Source organism: Amblyomma mixtum, chromosome 9, assembly GCF_055824585.1.
Source record: "Amblyomma mixtum isolate Tamu chromosome 9, ASM5582458v1, whole genome shotgun sequence".
Lineage (NCBI taxonomy): Eukaryota > Metazoa > Arthropoda > Arachnida > Ixodida > Ixodidae > Amblyomma > Amblyomma mixtum.
Genome location: NC_143020.1, coordinates 123,776,909 through 123,800,621, shown reverse-complemented (window position 1 = coordinate 123,800,621; position 23,713 = coordinate 123,776,909). Strand labels below are relative to the sequence as shown.

Below are 23,713 nucleotides of genomic sequence, written 5' to 3'. Positions count from 1 at the left end.
TAATGGCAAAAACCACAGCATGGTGTCTTCCTCGGTGCCTGTGGCAGGAAAGCTGCTTAGTGCAGTGTGACAAAATCCCGATAAACCGGGCAAGCTTCGGTGAAGGCGTAGTAACTCTTCCGGTGCCGTACAGACAGCAAAGGGGAGGCTGTTCACGCTCTGCAAGCGCTTCCTCTTCTTGACGCGCTCTGAAACAGCCACGGCGACAATACGTGTTGCCCGCTCAACCCTTCGTGCCACCTCTGAAGAAATGCTGCGAAGACAGCGCCGAATAAGTCAACTTTTCTTCTATCGAGCTATTCGCGGCGCAAGAGTCAACGCTTCCGTACTTCTCCTGCTGACACAAGGGAGCTATAACACGAGGCTGAAGAGGAAGCTTCTTCCCTAGTCCACTACTGCTGAGTAGCAGGATTCCTTAAACAACAAGCAACGGATTTCGAGGTAAATGAGGTGTGAATGTTAATAGGAATATACCTGGATATTCCATGACAATCGTACCACCCCTAGCATCTAGTATGCAACCAACGAACTGATTCCGAAGCTCTACCGTACAAAAGGTTTCCTTCCAAAAGGCTTCATCTCATCTCTCTTCAGGCCTCGCTGGAATTTCGGAAACTGTATAAGAGTACCAGCTTGACGTTTGCGAGGTTCGAAATGTTTAATCTGTCAAGTACGTTCTTGCTAATTTCCGACCTATTAGCACGTCGTGTTGCCTGTTGTGATAATTTGTTGTCACTTTGATAAACGTTATAGTCAACGACATTTTAAGTACTGCATATGCTTTCAACTAAGATCGCTCATTTCAGGTGCAGGCAATAAAGAAAATTGCTTTTTGGCAAACAGTGTAGGCCATTCATCATCCAAGATCATAGTGCCAAACTTACCTGTTGGTACATTAATTTTCAGTATCTTCTTTCTTTCTACCTTGTACCTCTGATGACCTCAGTCACGCACTTCAAGCTTGCGCATAATTGACCTAGTGTCGTCAGTTATCATTTGTGTCACTCTTCCTGTGTATCTGAATTGTCGATTTTGTTTTAGACAAGAAGAAGCATTTATCACTTTTCAGTTGTAGCACTCTCAGGACAATAGCTTAAATGGCGCATATAGAGGAAAACGACTTTCGTAGGGCCATTCCAGGATTGATTTCCTATGAGTAAACAACCTTGAACCGTGATAACAGTTGAACTCGAACCTCGTTTTCGCAACTATAATACAGCTTATTTGTCTCCTGGCGAAGCTAAACTAGGACACCATGGCGTATAGGTTTGAAAAACTGTCGATGTTATGCGGTTTTTCTTTCAGGCGTGCTAGGAGTTGCATTTTACTAGAACTAAGGGCACTAGAAAACCCTGAAAAAACACTGTTCAATTTTTTTTTTTCCAGTGTTGAGAAATGACATCTTCTTAAAGAGCGGTGAACAGGAGTAACTGCGTAAGAAATAAGACTGCTGTAAACATTAATTTGTTTTGGAACATCTTGATGCTTTATTATGTAAATACATGAGGCTTCAATAACGAATAACACACAGTAGGGATTGCTCTTCCTGTTAATCACCCTGTTTTCTGTTTTTTTTTTTTTTTATGAACAATACCGTGTCTTCAAAACATCCAACAAAAAATATTTCAGGGCTTCACCTATAACACGGGTCTTCCGCCTTAAGGCGGTTTCTTTTCTCTCGATCTCATTGTATCGGTTTTTCGCACAATAAAATAGCCATGTTCACAAAACACGGGCCAACTTATCTCCTGCAATCTCGCCCCCATTTTGTACCCCGACCTTTCAACAGCTCTTTTCTCTCATAATTCCTTCTTAATTCTCCATTGCTATTACAACATGCAAGTCTTGTCGTGCAGGTGTGTACGATAGTTGCTGCTATTTACAAGATGGTTTTTAGGAAGCAAGACATTTCAGCGTAAACATTATGAAGTAATTGAGAAAATGACGCATTAACGCTTCTTATAAATCAAAGTTTGAAAGCACTAGGAGGAAAGACTAAACGAAAAATAAAAAGCTTCTCTTTAACCGCTCCAAGTAGATCTCGGAGGTGAGAGTTAGGAGAGCAGTTTTGTCCTTAATTTTGTGATGAGTTGTGACTCATGAGCCTGACATATTGGGAGTTATTTGACGCTGATGTGATCACGTTTGTCACTGTGATAATGACAGTCATTTCCGATGGTGGAACACTACATACGTATAGCATGGTAAAAACGGTACAGGAAATGACTCACGAGCACGCACATGTTACCCGGCTTGTCGTATTATCTTTGGGCCGTTTACGTAGATTGAGGAAGCATTTCGGGCATCGTCACGCATTGTCACTGTACACACACTGTCTGCTTCACTTCTCACTGCTAGTGAGCCAGCCACTGCGCGAGCACTGTCACCGCAATGATCTCGTCACAAACAAAGCACCGTTGAACGAGCTTGCGGAGCCATCGATTTGGCCTGATGCGAGTCCGCAGGTTTCCCTCGGCACTTCTCACCATGTTCTGGACGGCGGCTTTCTTTTGGTGTTGATCGCATCGGTGAAATCCAGACTGTTCGCCACCAACACTGTTGAGTTTGCGGAGTTCGCATCAAGAGCACGTAAAAGATCTCTGTTTTGAGTGGATTAAAGTACTACTGCTCATAACCCTGTGCAGCAAGTTTTCACCTCCTTCGGAGCAGATGCGCCGTGCTCAAAGACTGGCACACACTCCTGTCCTCACAAAAGAAGAACGACTTCGCATACTCCAGGCACATATTTCGTACGCCTGCCTCGTGCGTGCTTGCCTATCCAACAAGCGGTGCCGCTCTTAACACAAACTTTTAGCAAAAGCAAGATGGCGTCAGTTTGCTGGGCTTCTCTATTCTGCTGCAGCTGAAGACGCAGTTAGGTTCAACAGTGCCAATGCCTTTTTAAAGCTGCGTTTTGCAAAACAACACTTCGGTGGATAAGTACAATGCTTGAATTCAAGTTTCAATTGAATTCAAGTGAATTCAAAGATGTGGGCATTATTTCACTAATTTCCCGGTCATTTATGACGATTTTGTACTGCCACTTACGCGGAATCCACTGCCATTCTCTCTTCTGAACACGATGCAACAAGCGGCTGCAGTTCTTCTTACTCAGTCCTTCCGCACTAGCTTCTCCATGAAAATCACAAGGCTGGAAACAGCTAGACTTTCCGAGGAACACATCCGCTTCCCTTCTATAGCGTGGTTTTTACTGGCCGCCATTTTTTACTGGTGAAGCTCTAGTCAAGTAAACTGCTAGGCCATTTGCTGTTTGTACAATTTATCGCAAAAAACTGTCTCCACAGCTATAAATTGGGCCAAAAGGATGCTGTGAGCGATACCCAACCAAAGGGTTCTCTGTAATTGCCCGATCAATTATTTTCGGTTCAATCAACGATTGACTGCAATGGCGCAATCTCAGCGATCTTAACTATGTATATGATTCAGCCCACGGAACCTATTGGTTATATCCCAAATATGTTCGTAAAACTGCAGGTACGCCAGAAATAACACACCCAGTCTGGGTTGCTCCTTGCCTGTATTACAAAAAAAGAACTTTCCCAGCGACGCATTCAATTTCTTTGGCTGGAACTGTCCTTGTGTAGCTGACGTGCACTCGGCCATTTCTTCAACAGTGTCACCCGAATGTCTAGAAAATGTCCTTTGAGCGGCCAGTGACGAAGCGAGGCGACGAGAAAGCCGAGGAAATGCACATGCGCCAAAGTCCTTCAGCTTGGTAACAGATCGCTGTACCCGTTTTGATACTTTTGAAGAATTGGCCGGACGTTCATCAACAAACGTAAAGTCAAAGCTCCATCGCATGCATCTCAGTCACTGCCTTTAGTGACTGGTGGCCGTTCAGCGAAGAACTTGAGAAAGGCAGCGGACTTTTATCACACTCTTCTCAACTAGCTTCCCTGCTGAGCCCCATCAGTGCTTCTCTCCGATGGAGTTACTCATCTTTTCGTCCAGTATCAGGCCGATAAGTATGAAAGATATCGCATTCTTATCAACGTCGACACTATGGATCTGCGACCGCACTTCTTGCTTGTAGAGATGGAAGATGCTGTGATTTTTTTACGCAGTCGGCTGAGGGTCACACTGCCCGCAATTCTTAGCCAATGGCTCGCAGGAGGACAGAGTCAGGTCCATAGCTGAACTGTGCCTCAGTCAGCGTAGTATTTTCGCTTTTTCGTCCCTCTTCGTTCGGTGTCAATCAATCTAGAGGCGAGGTCACGTTATAACCGGTCTCGGCAGAACAGAGCAAAGCAAGCACTTCCCCGAGGCGGTAGCCAACCGGTTTCGGGGGCACTTCGTAGTCTGCTTTGCTATGTAGCGTGTCTGATCGAATTTCCATCGACGGCCGAACGAAGTCCAGTTTTCTGGTTGCAGGATGGCTTCCTGTTCATCTCGGAATAACACTGTCTAAGCCCAACACCTGCGAGGCCTTCACTGAGTAAGGATTCAGCCTTACTGGGAACAGTACTTCACTCGGCGGTACTTCTTCGCTTCTCCGTAGCTTCGCCATCAACTCCCAGCTGTCTGGAGGCGGGTAGGCTTCCGTTCTGGATGAAGCACCCATTGTGCCTGGCCAGCGCCGAGTCGCTCAACGTCCGGCGATGCTGGTCAGCGTCGGCCTCCCCATCGACCTTCTCCTTGGCTGTTACAGCAGCTGCGAGCGAGAAGGGCCCGCTCTCCGTGGATGGCCTGGCGACCTTGGTGCTAAGCCTAACCGGCTTCACGGTCCGCAGCGCCACGCGGTGCTGGGGGTGGTGTGCCCCCGGCGCCGAGTGAGCCAGAGTGTCGCTCTGCGACCCACTGGACGCCGTCGACAGGAGGCTGGTGCCGTTCGCCAGCCGATGGAGGCGAAGCCGGAACGACGATGAATAGGCGGGAACCGCAGGCCTGCGAGGAGCGCCAGGGGTAGAGAGTATAGAAGAGAGAGCGGGGTGTTCAACGCACGAGAACTGTAAGCCACCTTAACAGAAGCGCAACTCGTGTTCGACATGCACTAACGCTCGGATTACGATTGCAGTATCTTGATAGAACGGGGACCCTGTTTTCGGTAACCTTATTTTTTCGTGGCCTAGGTCAAAATGCAGAGCGTGGCGCTCGTACTCGAAGTTTCAAGGAAAAAAAATTCTAGAAGCCTACTAATCAAATAACCCTATCCCATCGCCCCTACCTACGACTTCAGACCTACCATTTGTAAAATGAAGTTATCCACTTCATTTGAATTGCGTGTGTTCATTGAACACAGGGCGTTATAAACAATCTTGTTTATTAGCGTGACCGCCCGCCAATGGGACTGGCGTTCCCTGCCCCCAACAGGTGCACACATATAATTCTATATATTGAGATCAGTAATGTTTCTGTAGGTATATACGTACAGTCTTTGTCAAAAATATGCAGCCCAAGGGGTTTGCTTCCGAGCAGTGCAGCGGGGCCCTTAAGCACATTTGACAGTCCAAAGCTTGGGAGGGTTGAGAACTTGACTTCCCCTTCCCTTTGTGAGATTGTGTGAGCCGCACTGCGGGACTCAGAAGCAGACACCATGGGCTGTATACTTTTGACAAAGACTGTACGTATCTATGTATGCATGTACGCATATGGTAGGTGTTTGCCTATGTAGTTCGTAAGCATGCACGATTCTGTTTGATATTTACATAGCGCCTTTAAGCAACAACAAACTAAAGAAACGCCTTTTAGATGCATGGAAGTCAATTTTGGACTAGTCCCTTGCTGGACCACGCGTTGAAGAGAATCGCGGAAAGAAATAGGGCACACGTCCGAGATTCGTTTTTTTTTTTGGCGTTGTTTGCCGCTCTTCAACATAAGTTAGCGAGTTTTGAGCAGCTAAATAATTGGCCGAATAGATGAAATGTGACTGAAAGCTGGCGCACCTAATTCGCCTTTGTCCTAACAACCCTAAATGGTCCTTGCATTTTTTTCTATTCCCCCGAATCCTTTGTTTCTTGAGTTGCGCCCTTTTCTTCTTCCCTTCAAAGCGGGTGCAGCTCCTGGCCTGTTTAATCTGCGTGCAACTGTTTAGTGCACTGTGAAATTTATTTTGCTACATGCTACAATACATTGTAATTTATTCTTGCAAGTATTGCGTCCTGTGGCTAAATTTCAAACAGAGTACACAGCCTGTGAAATAAATAATTTATTAACAACCCTAGAAGCCGACAAATCTATTTTGCATGAAAAACTGCCCTCACATAGTAAATTATACCTGAATGATTAACGCGGAAAATTGGGCGTGTTGGTACATGTCTTGAACAAATAAATAGCAGCGCAAGGAGACAAGGACTAGACGAGAGAACAGAACTACTGTAGGTTTCGCCTCGTACTGTAGGTTCCGCCTCGTCGCGTAGCCCCGCTCGGTAGGGACGGATGACCTTGAACAGCATTGCTTCAGCCGCGCTCCGCCAGATGGCAGCGCCCTTTCCAAGCCCTTTCCGAATAATTTTTTCCATTCTCGCTTAGGCAATCCATCCTGAACTAGTGGGCCATTATTGAAGTGTGCGCTTAGCGGAATCAGGCTGGGAAATTCGAGAGTGGAAAGGGGAGCAGCTCACTGGCCTTGCGGTGGGCGGCCAGCCAGTTCCGGAGCGGCAGCTTCCGACGCAGGCGACGGGGAACAGGATGCGCCGAAAGCCACCGCGGAAGCGCCTGCTCATCGCCGCGTAGATGAACGGGTTGATGCACGAGTTGAGGAACGCGAACAGATTGATGCTGAGCATGGTGAAGAAGTAGTTCTGCTTCTCCAGGTAGTTGGTTCCGAACTGCGTCACCATGGAGACCAGGAAGTACGGCGTCCAGGAGAGGGCGAACGCGGCCGCCACCACCATCACCATCTTGGCCACCTGTGCAGAGGAAGATGCTTTTGCCAGGGTGCTTTATTCAGGACACCACTCATCCCTCAAGAGGCAGATGGTTTTGCCACTCATCCCCCAGAGGAAAAACATGCAACAGTTCCACTCTGCCGGTACTTACCTAGGCAGCTCAAAAGTTTAGATTAACGTGAAAGATTAAAGTTATATTGCGTGCCGCGCAGCGATTTATGAAAATTGAAACGATAAAGGTAACGTCGAGAGACAGAAAAAAGGAGAGTGGTAGAAAAACAGTAAAACGGCGAGTTGAGCGAGTTGGTGCATTCTTGAAGAAAACAGCGCAGCAACAGGGACAAGAGAGAAGATGCACCAGGCGCTGGCTAGCAACTGAAGGTTTATTGCAAGGAACACAAAAAATATATATTCTCCTAACAACTAGGAGCACGCATGATCTACCCCAACAACACTGATAAGATGCCAAAATCAGCCATGATGTTTAAGATACGATATTTCACAGTCATGAACGAGGACGGATGGGGTGCTTACGCATGTGTCGCGGTTTTTGTGATTATGAAATGCTTCGCTGATTTCCCTCGTTAATCTATCTTTGGCATTGTACAAGACCTTTGTGTCGTTAAAAAGTGGAATACATGGTTCATGAATTAAAGTTCAACCCGTGGGCTAAGGGTGTGGTGTATAGTGTTCCCTTCACGTGCGGCAAAAACTATATAGGCCAGACGGGAAGATGCCTGAATTCCCGCTTACGTGAACACAACACCTGTTTGAAAGGGGCCCCTTCATCAAACCTAGGCTTGCACAACAAATAATGTCGTCATAACACATCCGCGCCTGCTGCCGAACCATGTATTCCACTTTACGCAATACGAGGTCCTCAACCGCACTGCCATTATAGTGGCGTGCATTTCAATTAAGATTGCCAGATTATTCAGTAGTAGTTTCATGAGCGCATCGCTGATTATGCAGGAGCACAGATCGCGTGCGTTGCATTAATACTGCTGCATCCAGTACAGTAATAGATATTGAACATTCCTAAGAAAGCCGCATAGGCAGAATGTAGCGTACGCATATAGGATTACAAACGAAATTTCTGGATTTGATAGATGCGCACTGCGCTTCGCATGTTTCACCCGTTACAAAGTAACGCACTTGTCAGCATCGAAGTTGTAAGCGTAAGCCAGCTGCTCCGAGAACCTTTGCCCTAAGTCAGCGGTGGCGTGCATCCCGCAGCAATTGCTGGCTTTATCGAAACAAACCCTATACGTGTTTGCACCGCACTGCCAAAGCTTTGTCTCGGCGCTGATCGCTGCCCAGATTTCAGACACTCGTTACTAATCCCACCGTCCTGCATGGAAGCCCTCTTGCTAACCCGACGTCAGGCCTCGCAGACACGCCCGTAACAGTAACGCAGGATTATATAGGCACTCTCCGATCGCGAGACAACGTGCGCTGCGAGGAATGGGGGCGAATTCAATGAATGCTGCGAAGTTGCACAACGCATTGTCGATGAAATACGCGTCTGGCTAACCGTAGGCATCTCGCTGCGCCTCCCCTGTACACCCGCAGACTATAATTACGCACCACAGCAGAAGGTACGGCTCTGCGATCACTGAATCCGGGGACGATGCCACAAGAGCATTTGTGCGTTACAGACCGAGTGGCATCTATAGGCGTTCACCGATTACGGTCCTCTTCAGTGGCCCGACAGTGAAGGGACGTGTACTGCCAATACAGGACTGCTGTTATGTACAGTGCTCCACACACTCGTTTAAAGCACTTCCACCGTGCACTCCGGATTGGGCTGGTCTCATTCACAAGGAGCCTCCTGCAGCTCGAAAGGGCAGTTCTCGCGCATGCACTTCAGTGTGGACTGTAATGTACTACTCACACCGCAAAAAGATTTGGCGCCCATTGCATAGCGGCGTTCGAGCACTGTGTGCGGTATTGTGGAGTACGGCTGATATGGGCTTCTTGACACATGCTGACAGAAAGGATGTAGGAGCTCTGAGGGGGCAGAGTGAAAGAGGCACACACTTCAAGGAAACATAGTATGTGAAGGAAACATGGCGAGCATAAAAATGAAAAAGAAATGCAGAAATTCACACCCACACATCCGGTAGGATTTAGCTAGCGTCATTTATTAAGAGATGCGCATTCTTGTGGAGTAGGGAGATAGCGATCGACTGGCTGCCGACAGACGTGGCATTTGTTTTGTGCATATTAAAAGCCTCGGAAATGTGCCTTGAGGTCTCGCCTTTTTCCCTGGCGATGATAGCGGTCTGATTCAAAGCCGCCTCACAATTTTCGCACTCAGCGCACTGTATGGCTGGTTGTTTTCTGCGTGTCTTGTTCTCTGCCCCCTTCGCGTGCTCATCTAGCCGACTGTTGATGCAGCGCCCAGACTCACCGATGTAAAAATGGCCGCATAACGTCGGAATACCTTACCAACCAACGATTTTGTGCTCGGTAAGTTTTCATTTTCTGCCACACATGTCGCACTGAATCATTTGGTTGCTAGTCAGCGCAAATGCATTGCGTAGGCCTCTCGCTGCGCCTTCCGCGCGCACACTCTCACTAATAATTATGCACACAACACTATCTACAGAACCGTTCAAGATACGCCATTTCCGAATTGAAGAGGCTCACCGACGTATCGCTAACACAAGATACACGTCTCTTCCTTATATGAAATGCTTCCAATAGTTCTCTTGCCCTTGTGTCTTTGCTTTTACCTAAAATCTTTATCTCGTGAAACTGTGGTTGACACTTTTTGCAGTACTTGCATCTAGCCTGTGGCAAATGTCTGCCGCTCGAGGGCATTCATTACACTCAGCGCAGTGCTGAGAAAGATGTGCACCACTTACGTCTTTAGACGTAAGTGGTGCACACCTTTCTCAGCACTCTGGAAACTGGTATCTCTCTGCACGTGTCCTGGTTTTCCTTATATCTGCTGCGCTGTCAGTGAATAAAGTGAAATGAAGTTTAGCGCTGGTCCTGTGTGGTACTCTCTTGTGTACGTCTTGGTTGCACTACAGTTATTTTCTTACACCTTTATCGGCAGCCCGTCGATGGCTCTCTTCCCACAACAATGTGCATTTCTTCTGTACAGCTAGGTGCGGAGCAATATGAAGAGCAGATTTACATCACCTGCAATGAAATCACCAATTACTGCCCAAATATACATCTATATGTGTGCGAGTATCGTTCATGTCTATGTGTGCCCCTCCTTCGTTATGATCGCCTTTTGGAGTAGCCTACCAGTTACATTAACAGTTTGTCCAGTAATAATTAAAGAGCGTTACCTTTTCGCGATTTATGAGTTACAAACACTCCTCCTGTTCTTTCTTTTTTTCTAAATTTCAAGCTAGTATACTGAAACTAAAGAACTCAATGCAGCTGAATGAAAAAAGTGAGATCAAATTTTTCTACTTAGTGGGAGAACGAGGTGTTCGTTGGTAGGCGAATTTTCTAAGCCAGGCACAGAGGTTCCCACTGCACTGCGCGGCTTTAAAACGCGTTCGTGTGTCTGTCCCTTACAAAAGAGTTTTAGACAGTCTATAAAGTGTCTATAGACTGTCTATAGACAAAAGACTATAGGCAATGCAAATGCCATAGACAGTCTATAGATAATCTATAGATTTATGGCCATACACTTTTAGTAGACTTTTGTCTATAGACAGTGTAGAGACAATGAATAGACAAAAAGCAATATCTATAGGAAGTCAATAGAGTCAATAAGAAGTCTATAGACTGTCTATAGACCATTTTTATAAGGGGTGGGCGACTAAGGTGTGAATATACGTCAGGATTCCCTGCTTATGCCGCGGTAAGAAGCGGGGAGAACGGGAGGAAGGCGGTCTTCGATTTCACCGCCCACTCGAGGCGCCTGTAGGTCGGTGCCTCTTTGGGTCGACCGTCACTTTTCGGTTCCATCAGATCGATCGCTTCTTCACGTGCTCAGCCCCGTCGTCGTCTCAGCGAGCAGAAAGTTTTACAAGGAAAGAAAGAACGGAACAGGAGAACGAGATAGCACAGGTCGTACAGGGTTTACATGTCGTAACCTATCTGCTGAAGCCTCATCATCCCCGCATCATCTCGGCCCGCCTCATTTTATTCGTGCTTCAGTGAGCTCGTCAAAAGGCTTAATAAAGCAACGGGACGTTGAAGCACTGTTCAGGCGTGGAGTGCCTGCTCGTCACAAACCAAGGCTGGGCGAAGAAGCAAGTACGTGATATTCGCTGGAGACAGCCAACATGGCAGTTAAGTAGGAAAGTGCCTACGCGGCGAATTCATCACTCGTTAGTAAGGTGGGTATTGTTAGAAGCTGCGAGTTACGCCTCGTTAAGCATATATCCGGCTCTAATACCATGGTTAAAGGTTATCCTTTCCAGGACAGAAGCGCTCAAGCATAAGCGCTTTTTTTCTCTCTCTCTAAAAATATCGCAGGTACCCTCTCGTATGCTTTGCGCACTTTGCCCCAGTTACACTTTTTGTCTGCCGTAGGGACTGACAGTCGGCGGCATGCACAAACCAGGTAGAATTAGCACCTAGTTGGAAGGTTTCTGTCGCTCAGGACTCAGATCATCTCATTTTGAATATGGCGGTATGTCAGCGATAAAAAATGTTTTTGAAAATTCTTATATATATATATATATATATATATATATATATATATATATATATATATATATATATATATATATATATATATATATATATATATATATATATATATATAATCATCGTTATCATCCTTGCTACTTAACTATCATTCATACGCAAACTACGAGAAGCAAGTACAAGAGAAAGCTATTCGAAAACTATTTACTGGCATGTCTTCAACTGCCTGCTTATTTGGCGCAGTGCGGAAATAGAAACCTGAAGAAAGAAAAATAGCGAAACTAACTGTGTCGTCGTTTTCTTGTAGGGATAAAATGAAAACCACCTACTAGAGCAAGTGTCAATATGGGTATTTAGCTAAGAGCATCCGTGATCTTCTGTAGAGTCCGAGCAGACGGCTTCATTCCGTATCAGTTGTAGGGGCTGGACAACGAACACGTCAAGTGCGTTCAGTTTTTTTTTTTTTTATGATGATGTACGACCTATCTGCATATGCGTAATTTGGGTCCAAGCTGCTGGCGGGCATTGCGCGAGGTATGGAAATATGTAAGCGGTGTTGCAAGGAGCAGAAAAAGCGTTCGTTTGATGGCGTTTACCAAAATGCCGGTGACGTGCCGCGAGCATGCTTAGTCCATGTCTGTGTACAAGCGCTAGTTAACATGTGTGATAGCGACAACCAACTAGCCCATTTGAGAGCCTTAGTAGTAAGTATACACCTCATCGAAAACAAACTAAATGCAGAGCAAGGGGCTCAAAACGGCCATCATTAATGAGTGTTTGCTTCTCGATCAATAGACGTGCAGCTAACTGCGGTGACTGAAGAGGGCATCGAAAAGATTTGGTTTGGTTTGGTTTGGTTTGGTTTGGTTTGGTTTATGGGATTAACGTCCCAAAGCGACTAAGGCTATGAGAGACGCCGTAGTGGAGGGCTCCGGAAATTTCGACCACCTGGGGTTCTTTAACCTGCACTGACATCGCACAGTACACGGGCCTCTAGAATTTCTCCTCCAAAGAAATTCAACCGCCGCGGCCGGGATCGAACCCGCGTCTTTCGGGTCAGCAGCTGAGCACCATAACCACTGAGCCACCGCGGCTTATCACACCGGTTGCCTACCCGTCCAGCAGCTAACTTCTTAGTTTGTGTATAGCTCGCTCCATCTGCTTCATCTGAACGTGTTGCGTGAACCGGATCAAATGATGTTTTACTTCATCAATTGCTGTTTACACCTCGATGAAAAGAATGAATAACTCACTCCTTTACCGCGCCATTGCACGGATGCGATCTGCGAACGAATAGAGTGCCTATAGAGGCATGTGGAGCATATAAGAAGGGAAATATTTAAATTCTGAATTTCCCGTTTCGCTCAACTTGCTATGCAGTTAACCAAAAAAAAGCGTCGCAGTGCTTCCCCTTTCAAATTTTTCTGACGGTTTCATTTTTCGATTACTTCACTTTGTTGCTTGCGCTTTATGTTCTCCAACTTCTGACAAGTCGCTTTTGTACACGTCGCTTGTATTGAATGCTAACTTTTAAACGTAGCCTTTCGAATCATGTAATTTCAAACTTTCATATACTGTTTGTTCATTTGACATTTATTGAAGCAGTTGTTTATGGTTCTTATCGTGCAGGAATATAATGGAAGGTGACCGGCCTGTCTAGGATACGACCCATTTTGAATGTATTTCAGCTGCATTTGTACATTTGCTGTATATTGAAAGGAACCGTTAGTATAAAATTTGTAGTTCAGTCGTAAATGTCCCTTCGATAAAAAAAATAATAAAACGGACATTTCGGCACCGTTAACACATTTCATAGTGCTGATTCAAGTGGGCGGAGTTTTCTTTTAACGAAAGCTCCTCAACGTTGAAGCCAATCTTCTGGAAGGAAAACTCGTCTCTTTTTTGGTTCTTTTCTTGCATGAACGAAAGCAGCTTTCTTCCAACAGCCGTGTTTTCAGGTTGTCTACGTGCTGAATGTGCGTGTGTGATACGGATAAAAGATTTACGACCCGACCATGTATTTGCCATTGCTTTGCTTGGATAACAGGAAGGTTTTATGGCGTAGTAAAAACAGGCCTTCCACGACTCTGCGCAATGGAACAGTGCTGGAAAAGTTATTCAAAAATGAAAGGTCATTTTCAATCATTTTCAGTCATTTTCAAGCTCCCACCGAGCACAAGGCAGTGATATTAAAAGCCTCCGTATCCAAAAGCACTTGGAGTGGATCTTTTCCTATCGGCAAAATACCCGCTAGAAAACACTTCTTCTGGTCGAGAAGAATAAATTTTTAAACGGCGAGTTTGCGTGAGGAAACCTGTGAATACGTTTATTTATTGAGTGTCCCGCTTTGCGCGATTTTACGGCTTCAGTAATCGGTTTCGACAACAGCTTCGAGCCCCTTGCAAAGAGGCGTGATGTTGCGTTGTCATCACGTAAACGCACGACGTTTTAAGGTGCAGAATTAAAGGAAACCGAGTGTCCGATTTGTTTTCTGTCATATCAAAATACAGCCAACAAGCGAGTGAGGGCGAATTGGTGATGACGCGAGAGATTATAGACTCGACAGGCACGCACCGCTGGCTCTGCTGTGCTAAGCGACCTCGATATTTAGCAGGAATTTAACTTAGCTGCAACTTTTAGCCACCGTGGTTGGCGTTCGACTCATGCAAAGCTATGGGACGGAAGAATTTGTTTACAAAGCACCCATTGTAAAACAGTTTTCAACATATGATCCTCATTTCTGTAATATTCTATCTTTTCGTCGCTTGATGACAGCCAAAACGCAAATATTACTTGCTATTCAAGCACATGGAAACCATGCTTATCTATGAGCGAGATATGTTGCTCGGTGAGCGGGTTAACGTCTATATTAAACACACTACCGCTAATATTTTAGACACATATACTAGAAAAAATTCCTGTGTGTATTAAGTATGAACTATAGCGCCACCGCGGTGGCTCAGCGGTTACGGCGCTCGACTGCTGGCCCGAAAGACGCGGGTTCGATCCCGGCCCCGGTGGCTGAATTTCGATGAAGGCGAAATTCTAGAGGCCCGTGTGCTGTGTGGTGTCAGTGCACGTTAAAGAACCCCAGGTGGTCGAAATCTCCGGAGCCCTTCACTACTGCATCCCTCATAGCCGGAGTCGTTTTGGGACGTTAAACCCCGACAAACAACAAGCATGAGCTATAAATGTAATGTGTGCCACAGCCGCAATGTGTCATGCAAAAAATACACTATAGTAAAGAAGAAATTTACGCGTTTGTTAACATACGCACGCCCTGTAATGCGCCTTCTGCACTCCGGCATGATGTATGCAACTATAATGTTATAAAAAAAAAACGTCGTGCTTCGCCTTGTTATTATCGGGATGAAATTCCTTCAAAATTTGGCTAGTTCTCAAATATCTCCGTGCTTTTATCAGAGCTCTCCTCCTTCGGGCCGTTCACATCTCGCATAAATTTACGAATATTATTTGTTCTCAGGATTTCAACCTCGTACGTCTTCTCGGGTCATTTTAACCAGAGATTTCACGAAATTGAATCATCTCTGTAATACATTACAATAAAATATTGTAACCCGATGCAGGGCTCTTTCGCCAGCATTATATATTCAGCAATCACACTTGTAATGACGTGCGTGTGCGTGTGTGCGTGTGCGTGTGTGCGTGTGTGTGTGTGTGTGTGTGTGTGTGTGTGTGTGTGTGTGTGTGTGTGTGTGTGTGTGTGTGTGTGTGTGTGTGTGTGTGTGTGTGTGTGTGTGTGTGTGTGTGTGTGTGCGTGCGTGCGTGCGTGCGTGCGTGCGTGCGTGTGCGTGCGTGCGTGCGTGCGTGCGTGCGTGCGTGCGTGCGTGCGTGCGCGCGCGCGCGGTAGGGGGGTGTTATATGATTTTTAAGTATGGTACACGATTAAAATCTTGTGTTACAAAGAACTAAAAGTTGTTTATAGTGTAGTGCTTGACCCCTCTGACACCGTCTGCTATTTCGACACAAAAAAAAACATTTTGCCTCCTAAATAGTAATATCCAGGACTCAAGAAAGCCAATTCGTTTATTTTGCAGTGCAGGGCAGCTCCATTAATTTTTTACAGGCATGTACAAATGTTCTTAAAATCTGGCGTAATGATTGAATATTGTGGCACTGAACTTCACGGATTCGTCAGATAAACACCGGAGTAACCATGAAAACAGTTTTTGGTTCGAACAAGCACAAGACGTTAGAAGTTTAGAAAAAAACACATATAATCGCAGGAAGCAAAGTCTGTTGACACGAAAATGGTGGTTTGCATGCCGCAAAACTCACTGTTTAGTAAAATAATATTTCCTGTGCCCGCTAGTTCAGTAATAAAACACTCTGTTTGTGATATGAAAGGTGGTAAACTCGTATGCAGTAAAAGAAATGACTGCTACATGCTGGAAACACTAAAAAAGCTGAGACTTTGAGTTGTACACCGCTGAATATAAAGCGCCTTGTAAAGTCGAGTGTTGTCCATGGGAGAAACAAAACATCGCAGGGGGAACACGCGTGTCAAATTCAAACTTATATATAATAGGCAATTCGAGAAAACAGTACTGAAAGCGTAAGAATGCATAATGTCAACAGGCCCCTCTCCAAGTGATAAAGCAAGCGGAAGATATTAAACGACGTTTTGACGTCTGCGGCAGAAAGACCCTATAGTAAGTAAAGAACACAAGGAAAAAATACCGGCGACTACGGCTCAGAATACAATTATTGGCGACATTTCTGCACGCGACAAGGCCCGATATATTATTGAGATTCGTAATTTCTAGAAGTGTGTGACGTGTGTGAGCATTCCTGGAAGTAAAATTATCTATCTGGCATCACAAAGCAAGATAAGGTTGAATTTGAGGAGTTCGAGACATTTTGGGCATAATCATCATCCCCAGCTAACTACATCCACTGCAGGACAACTGCCTGTCGCAATGATTTATTTCCAAACACCATTGTCCTCTTCTAGCTTCAGTCATCTTAACACCGCCAGATTAGTAATCTCGCTTTCCGCCCCGCTGCTGTTCAGTTCAAACTAGGCGATGTGAAGGGTGCACCCACGTTGCGCTCTACAGAATTCAGTGTCAGCTTTTAAGCGGGTGTGTTGGTGGATGAGTCGTGTCTGCGGTGCTTAATAAGTAGGGCCCGGAAATTTAGGCATTTGCCTAAACATGCCTATAAATGCCTAAACGGGGGATTTTTGCACTTGCCTACCTTTTTGTCATTTTTTAAGAAATACGACCTATCTAACCGTACTTTTTGCCTATAAATGCCTAAATCTGGCACTTCGGTCCTCGGCGCCGTTTTTCAATTTTCAGACATCTGTCTATGTATGGTGAAAAGCGCGCGCCGATGCACGCACAAAAGGCGCGGGTCTCGCCGAACATTTTTCTCGAATTGTAACTTGAACGTAGTGTAACCAAGTGTTTATCTCGAATTGTAGCAAGAGGCGAGTTCGGAAAGAGACCTGATATACATTACTGCAAACTTTTCAACATTGACGGAAAGGATGACAAAGTTGGAAAAGGCGGGACTCTCAATAGATGAATCGTTGAAGGTAGGGGCAGAAGTGCCAGCAGCACAAAGGGGACTGGACGGAAAGGGCGTTACTGCTTCTACGGAGATGCAACACTTGGTAGAAATAAAAATAGATGCCTAGAAACAATTTCCCAACTCAGAAACTTTCTACGAGGAGACGATACGGCCACATGACCTGAAAGCCTAAGTCTTTATCAACTCTCATGTTTTAGGTTCGCGCCACTAATTTCATGTGATGTCAAAAGAAGCCTTTTAAAGTACAAAGCTATGCTTAGCGAAAACCTTCATGTACGCTTCATGTACGAAAACCTGAGAATGCGCTTTATTGCTTCAGTTGAGGTCTGCGTACTCTCCGTGCTTGATTTACAAATCTTTTACTTATAAATGAAGAGTATTATTCAAAGCGCCTATTTTTGCTTCATAGCGCCTATTTCAATATTTTTTAGAACCTAGATGCCTGCCTATTTTGGGGTTCTTTAGTGCCTAAATTTCCGGGCCCTATTAATAAGTCATGCGGCTCATCGGTCTAGTGAACGATGACATCAATTCATGCACACCGCAAAAATTACCAGATCTCTTGGGGTCTGGCTTAAGGTCGGGGTTGTGAAATGGTCACTTGACCAGGGCAAGACATGCAAAACGTACTAATAACAGCCGGTGTCCTTTAGAAAGTCAGAGAGGACAGTGTGAAGAGAAAAATGTAAGGCTGTCCGGCGCACATTCCAAGTTACACAATCCGTTCACCAACTTTGCACAAAATACCCCTGTCCTGTGCGTATACATTGGATTCGCGGGCATGCCCAGGATCCGCATAATATTCATGTGGATGCAATGACACACCTTGGCACATCCGATATCCCGCCACCTTCCCCTCTTCCCCCAGATCCGTTCCTGCCCCATGTTTCCGAGAAACAAGCTTTGCGTCAGCAAACACGCGCTCTAATTCCTCCGTGTTCGTACCCTCTCCCCCGGAGTCTCACTCGGGAGGAGGAGGTATCCGTGCGCCGGATTCGGGCAGGAGCCGCTCTGACTCCTTCTGTGCGTCATCGGTGGCGTGACAAACGTTTAGAAGTGGCTGACAAGTGTCCCCATTGTGGTGCTGCGCCCAACCAGTGTGACGAAAAACACTTGCTGTGGACTTGCCCGGCTACAGCTCCCGCGAGACGACGCTCCTAAGAAGGGTAGGGCTGCGATGGGACGTTGAAGGCGACTATCGCAAGTGGACTCATGATAATCGCTTTATCGCGAACTTTTGCCACTTTTTAAGCGAGGCTTGTTAGCGCTTTTTTTTTTAACATTCTTTCCCTTTTTCATTATGCCCAATGGCAAACAGCTCGAATAAAAAAAAAAGACGAAACTAAATACAGTGACATTAGCTTTCGACCTTTGAACAATGCACTGAATCGCTGTTTGACAAAACTGCATAATAACAACCAGATGTCATGAAGCAAATGAGGCGCACTTCGGCAGGAGCACAACAGACAAAAATATAGAAGACATATTCAATGGAACAAAGGAACTAAAAATGGCCAGTGACGTGTTGTCTTCATAAACCTGTGTACGGTACTAAAAAAAGCGACGGTACTAAAGCGACGGTACTAAAAAAATAACACAATCACGCGGTGGTGGCTTCGGTAAAACAGACGCAAGGTAAGGTCATTCGCAGAGGCCTTTTTTATGCACTGAACTGAACTCGGATAATCGTGATTGGGATGATGAAAAACATGATGACAGTGATATGGTTGCGATTACTTTTGTAAAGGAACCATCTTGTGGCAATCATCGTATTTTATCCTCACGCCCATCATTAAACACACACAGTGTGAGCCGTATGCAGGAGTTTTTTTTTTTAGTTGTGATCTTCTGGGAGGGTTCTCTTCCAAAAACTAGAAAAAAAAATTGCTCTAAAAGCTGCTTTTTGCTTCGTTTCACAATGAAGCACCCTCAAAATTCTATAAATCTGCATATATATGTAATGATTGCACTATGGTGAATATTTAAATAATGTATGCAGAATTCCTGACTAGTTCCTCAGTTCCCACAGACATGAGGCGGCATATTTTACAAGAAGCCGCTCTTTCATCGGACTTGACTATGCCTTCTTTATGTTGTGAAAAGATTTAATGAGGCCATGTTTGTGCATGGATCTACCACGCACCTGTGTCTACCAAGCACCTAACATTCAGCGCAACTTTTACATGTATTACCATGTTAGCCTTATTTTTCTGTGTATATGTATGTATGCACCTGTAAGTACTGCGTTGTGTAGGTACGATTTAGTTTTCTGTTAGTTCTTGTGAAATTTGTTCTATTTTGATACTGATATACCCAGTGTTTCCCTCTTGATACAGAAATCCTTTTTGATATTGTAGCCCCCCTCACACAATGCCCGTTGGGGCCTGTGAGGTTCAATAAATAAATAAATAAACTTTTTACACATCTGGAAGAGTGCGCGCCTCAATGCGTCCGAGAATGTGATAGCTACTCTGATATATACCTTCTTGGTCTTCCTGAAGTTTTAAAACCTTACCAACTGCGTTTACTGCTTTGATGTGCGAGAAATGACCGGCAGTCGGCCGGAAGTTAAGTGATGCAAATAAATTCTTTCTACTTCGGGAGAAAAACCTGTTAGAGTAAAAATACTTTTGACAAGGCGGCTTTCTCTCTTGGCGACCGGTGTTAAAAGTTTCATCTACCGCCGTAGTGGCTTAGTAATTATGGTGCTTCGGCTGCAGTCCCGAAAGACGCGGGCTCATTTGTTTCTCTGCCTCACTTTGACGATTTAATAACTGAAGTAAGTAAGCTTTATCATAAAACAGCACTTTTCGTACCAAAAAGCAAAACGCTCAGTTATCAGCGGTAGTTTCAAAACACAATCGCACTCCACAATTCTGTCAAGACCCTGACATCATTAAGATGATCATGATGAATTGTAATAAACCAAGGGCAACTTTGTCCAAAGAGCGCTATGGCACAAGGTATTTTGTCTGCACAAGCTTGGGTCGAAGACCTGCCTTCCATGCATTTCACTGCAGAGAAACCAAGTCTCAGACTACTAGACAGAACTGCGGTAAAAATTTGTAAAGAAAAAACTACGCGAAATACGGCACGTAGAAGAGAACAATGACCAAAAGTATACTTGGCTGTCAAGAAATGTGCTCCGGTAATAATGTGCTTTAATAAAAAGAGAAAAAAGAAAATACGTAATCCCAGCCTTCTTGCAATACTCTTGGGATTCTAATTGGGTAAATCAGGAAAAAAATTCGAAAATACTAAAGTCAGGCTTAGGATTGTGTAGTTTGGCATTAGGGACTCTTCGTTTGTTAGAATTCATAGCCGAGGCGAGGAGCAATCTGAAGTCTTAAGAGAGAAGAGACAAAAATATAAAGGGAACAAAAATATAGAAAGGATTCAATAAAGCGAGAAAAGAAAGAAGTAACTAAAGAGAAGGAATCCCAGCAGAAACAAAAGGAAACAAAACAAAAAATATCGCCGCAAATTTTTCAACTTACTGCGTTGCACGATGGAAGTCGAAGCAAACGCACCATGCGTTGAACGCTTAAATACCGTTGTCTGTACCTTAATTTGAATTTGGTGCCGTAATGGTCTATCAAGGACGGGGTTTCATCAAAGAAATGAAACTCAGAGCATTTCTAACCTCAACGTAAGTTTGCGAATGCATTTCTTCGAATTAAAGCTACATGGGTCATTTCTACTGACTATAGTGAATGGCTGCGCCAGTAGCTCCACCAAATTTGGACCGGCTGGCGAATTTAACCGTCGGTTTATGGTTCCACCCCAGAGGCCACTTTTTACCTCGTTGCTAAGAAATCCTCTACGGTCGACTCCTCTTCCTTAGCCTTATCCGGAGCACCTCGTCAGTGGGGGAACAACACGCCACTTCATTGTGTAATCACGCACGAGCGTCGACGCATCGTTTAACCTTGAGAGCTCACGACGAGGACGGAAGCAATACGACTTTGACCACACTGACCTGCGTGGGTATATACACGCAGGTCAGTATGGTCAAAGGATGGTCACCTTTTCTGCACGCAGATACCACATCATGTTTTTACTGTTCATTTGTAACTCACCCCTATCGAAAAATCTCATTATACATGTATGTGTCATATGTGTCTGGTTCATACGAGATTATGGAATATGTGTGACATGTGTCATATGTGTCTGGTTTACAATTATTGAGAAAGGAAAGGGAAGGGCTGGGGTGGAATTGTAAGGCAATTAACAATAAAATAGCTTCCATTGAAGTTAGTGAACTAAAGAAAATAAAAAAAAATTTCGGACGCGAAAAAAAAAACTATGCAGCACATGCGTTCATTTGCAGCACATGTGCTGCATTTGCAGCAAACATGCAGCACATGTGTTCATTTGTGACATTTGTGACGCGTATGAGCTCGTACGTGACACACATGAACTCGTATGAAGCATATGTGCTGATACGAGGCGCATTTGTCGACACATATGGCTCATATGATGCCCATATGAGTCCATACGAGGCACATATGTGGCACATATGAACACGTATGAAGCATATATGTGTTCATATGAGGCACATATACTGACACATATAACTCATATGGGCTGCATACGAGTTCATATGAGGCACATATACTGACACATATAGCTCATATGGGCTGCATACGAGTTCATATGAGGCACATATACTGACACATGTAACTCATATGGGCTGCATACGAGTTCATACGAGACAGATATCTAACACATATAGCTCGTATGTAACACATATGGAATCTTGCGAGTATGTTTTTGCAGGCTAGTTGGTGCCTAAGCATTGTGGGTTTTTTGCGCAAAAGACACGACACAGAAGAAACGAGGTAGACAGGACAAGCGCTTACTAACAACTCAGGTGTTTATTGACATAACATTTGCTTAAATACAGCAGCTGCTCTTATCAAACACGAAAAGGGAAAGAAAAGACTTCGCATACATATATATCAGATCAGCACAGATCCCACCATCGCACGAGTGAATGCATGTTTCGAGCTCTAATTCTGCGCAAGATAACTGATTTCTTTTTTTGAGAGCAAAATTGAAGGATTACTGACACACGAGTTACCCGATTTTCCTATTTCAATTTTGCTCTCAAAAAAAGAAATCAGTTATCTTGCGCAGAATTAGAGCTCGAAACATGCATTCACTCGTGCGATGGTGGGATCTGTGCTGATCTGATATATATGTATGCGAAGTCTTTTCTTTCCCTTTTCGTGTTTGATAAGAGCAGCTGCTGTATTTAAGCAAATGTTATGTCAATAAACACCTGAGTTGTTAGTAAGCGCTTGTCCTGTCTACCTCGTTTCTTCTGTGTCGTGTCTTTTGCGCAAAAAACCCACAATACATATGGAATCATACGAGACACATATGAATTCATATGAGATTTTTCGATAGGGACCCCACTGATGTAACCACCTCTGCCCTGTACAGGGGGGCACATTCCCCGTCAAGCCTCTTTTTGACTTTTTGTATGTGCCCACCCAACATCACGATGTTAAAATAAAGCTTGATTTGATTTGATCCTAATGACGACTGACCGAGCGGGCTGCTTAAGTCTTACTTTTTTCCTGAGAACCGTTAACCGATATAACATGCTGCCGATCTCCGTTGTCACAACACAGTCACTTCGAAATTTTTTTTAGATTAACTGCGCAGTGTATATTTCGAAGTTGAATTTTTTTTTTCCAGTGTCATTTTCTGCATAAGTGGCGAACTCTGGATGTAAGGAATTTTGAGTTGGTTTCAATATTTTTTGTTTTTTGTTGTTTTTCTACATCACATTTTCATAATTCACTCTTGTAATGCCCTTATGCGTGCTGAATAAAAAAAGTAATGCACAAAAGATGACTACACAGGTTTTCAAGACATCTGAGGAAGAGCTTTCTCCGGCCTACAGCGGCCGCACGACAATTGCGTTTTAAAGCGAAAATCTTCACTATGAGGGTTGGAGCCGAGCTTCGCGTATGCCGGGTACGCTGCAAAAGAGATATTCTGCGCATACGCTAAACGGAGTGAAGTCACGCGCAGCGCAGGTGGCCGCCGACTCCGTAATAAAAAAAGAATAAAAATAAGCACAGAAACGAAAATAAAAAAGAAATGAAAGAAATAAAATATCACAAATAAAAAGTAAATAACAGACAAAGAGTGCGCCAGGAAACTCTCATATCTCGGTGGACACCCGAACCGCGCCGTAAGGGCCTTAGGGAAAATGAAATGAAATGAAAATTGGTTTTAAGGGAAGGAAATGCCTGTCTCTCATATCTTGGTGTACACCCGAAAGGAATGGACACCACAGTACATGTGTTTCAAGCAACCTTTTCAGACAGCACCGTATTCACTACATGCGCGTCTCCTCCTCCGCCTCCGTACAGGCAGTGCGTGGACGGCCGAACGCCTCCACCGTTATCGTGGTGCTCCCAGTGCATTGTGGGCGAACTGCGACAGGCATGACGTCAAACCAAGAGTAACTGAAACCTTTTCGCTTGTATATCTAGGCTTAACCACAGCTAAGCCACTGCCAATTTTTTTTATTGCGAAAGCAATACTAGTTGCACTTTCAGCCCGTCGCGTAGCGAGGCCGGTAGCTACCATATTAGCATATTGGATTGCATTGGATTTGAATGGATTTGATTGGATTAGATTGCATTGTATAACCGATGCAT

The 23,713-nt window shown here is 44.7% G+C and overlaps 2 protein-coding genes across 2 annotated transcripts in view; one reads left to right on the top strand and one right to left on the bottom strand.

Moving 5' to 3' along the window:
* The window catches only part of LOC149331074 (uncharacterized), a 437,932-nt gene that overhangs the window by 314,063 nt on the left and 100,156 nt on the right, over window positions 1-23,713 (top strand). The window lies entirely within an intron of this gene.
* Window positions 1,545-23,713, bottom strand: part of LOC149331073 (galanin receptor 2a-like) — a 207,744-nt gene continuing 185,575 nt past the window's right edge. Inside the window, exons 4-5 of the mRNA XM_089561808.1 lie at window positions 6,582-6,869; window positions 1,545-4,905 (exon numbers count right to left, since the gene is read on the bottom strand). Of these exons, the coding sequence (XP_089417934.1) occupies window positions 4,729-4,905; window positions 6,582-6,869 (465 nt within the window). The 3' untranslated portion in view covers window positions 1,545-4,728. The remainder of the gene's footprint in view (window positions 4,906-6,581; window positions 6,870-23,713) is intronic.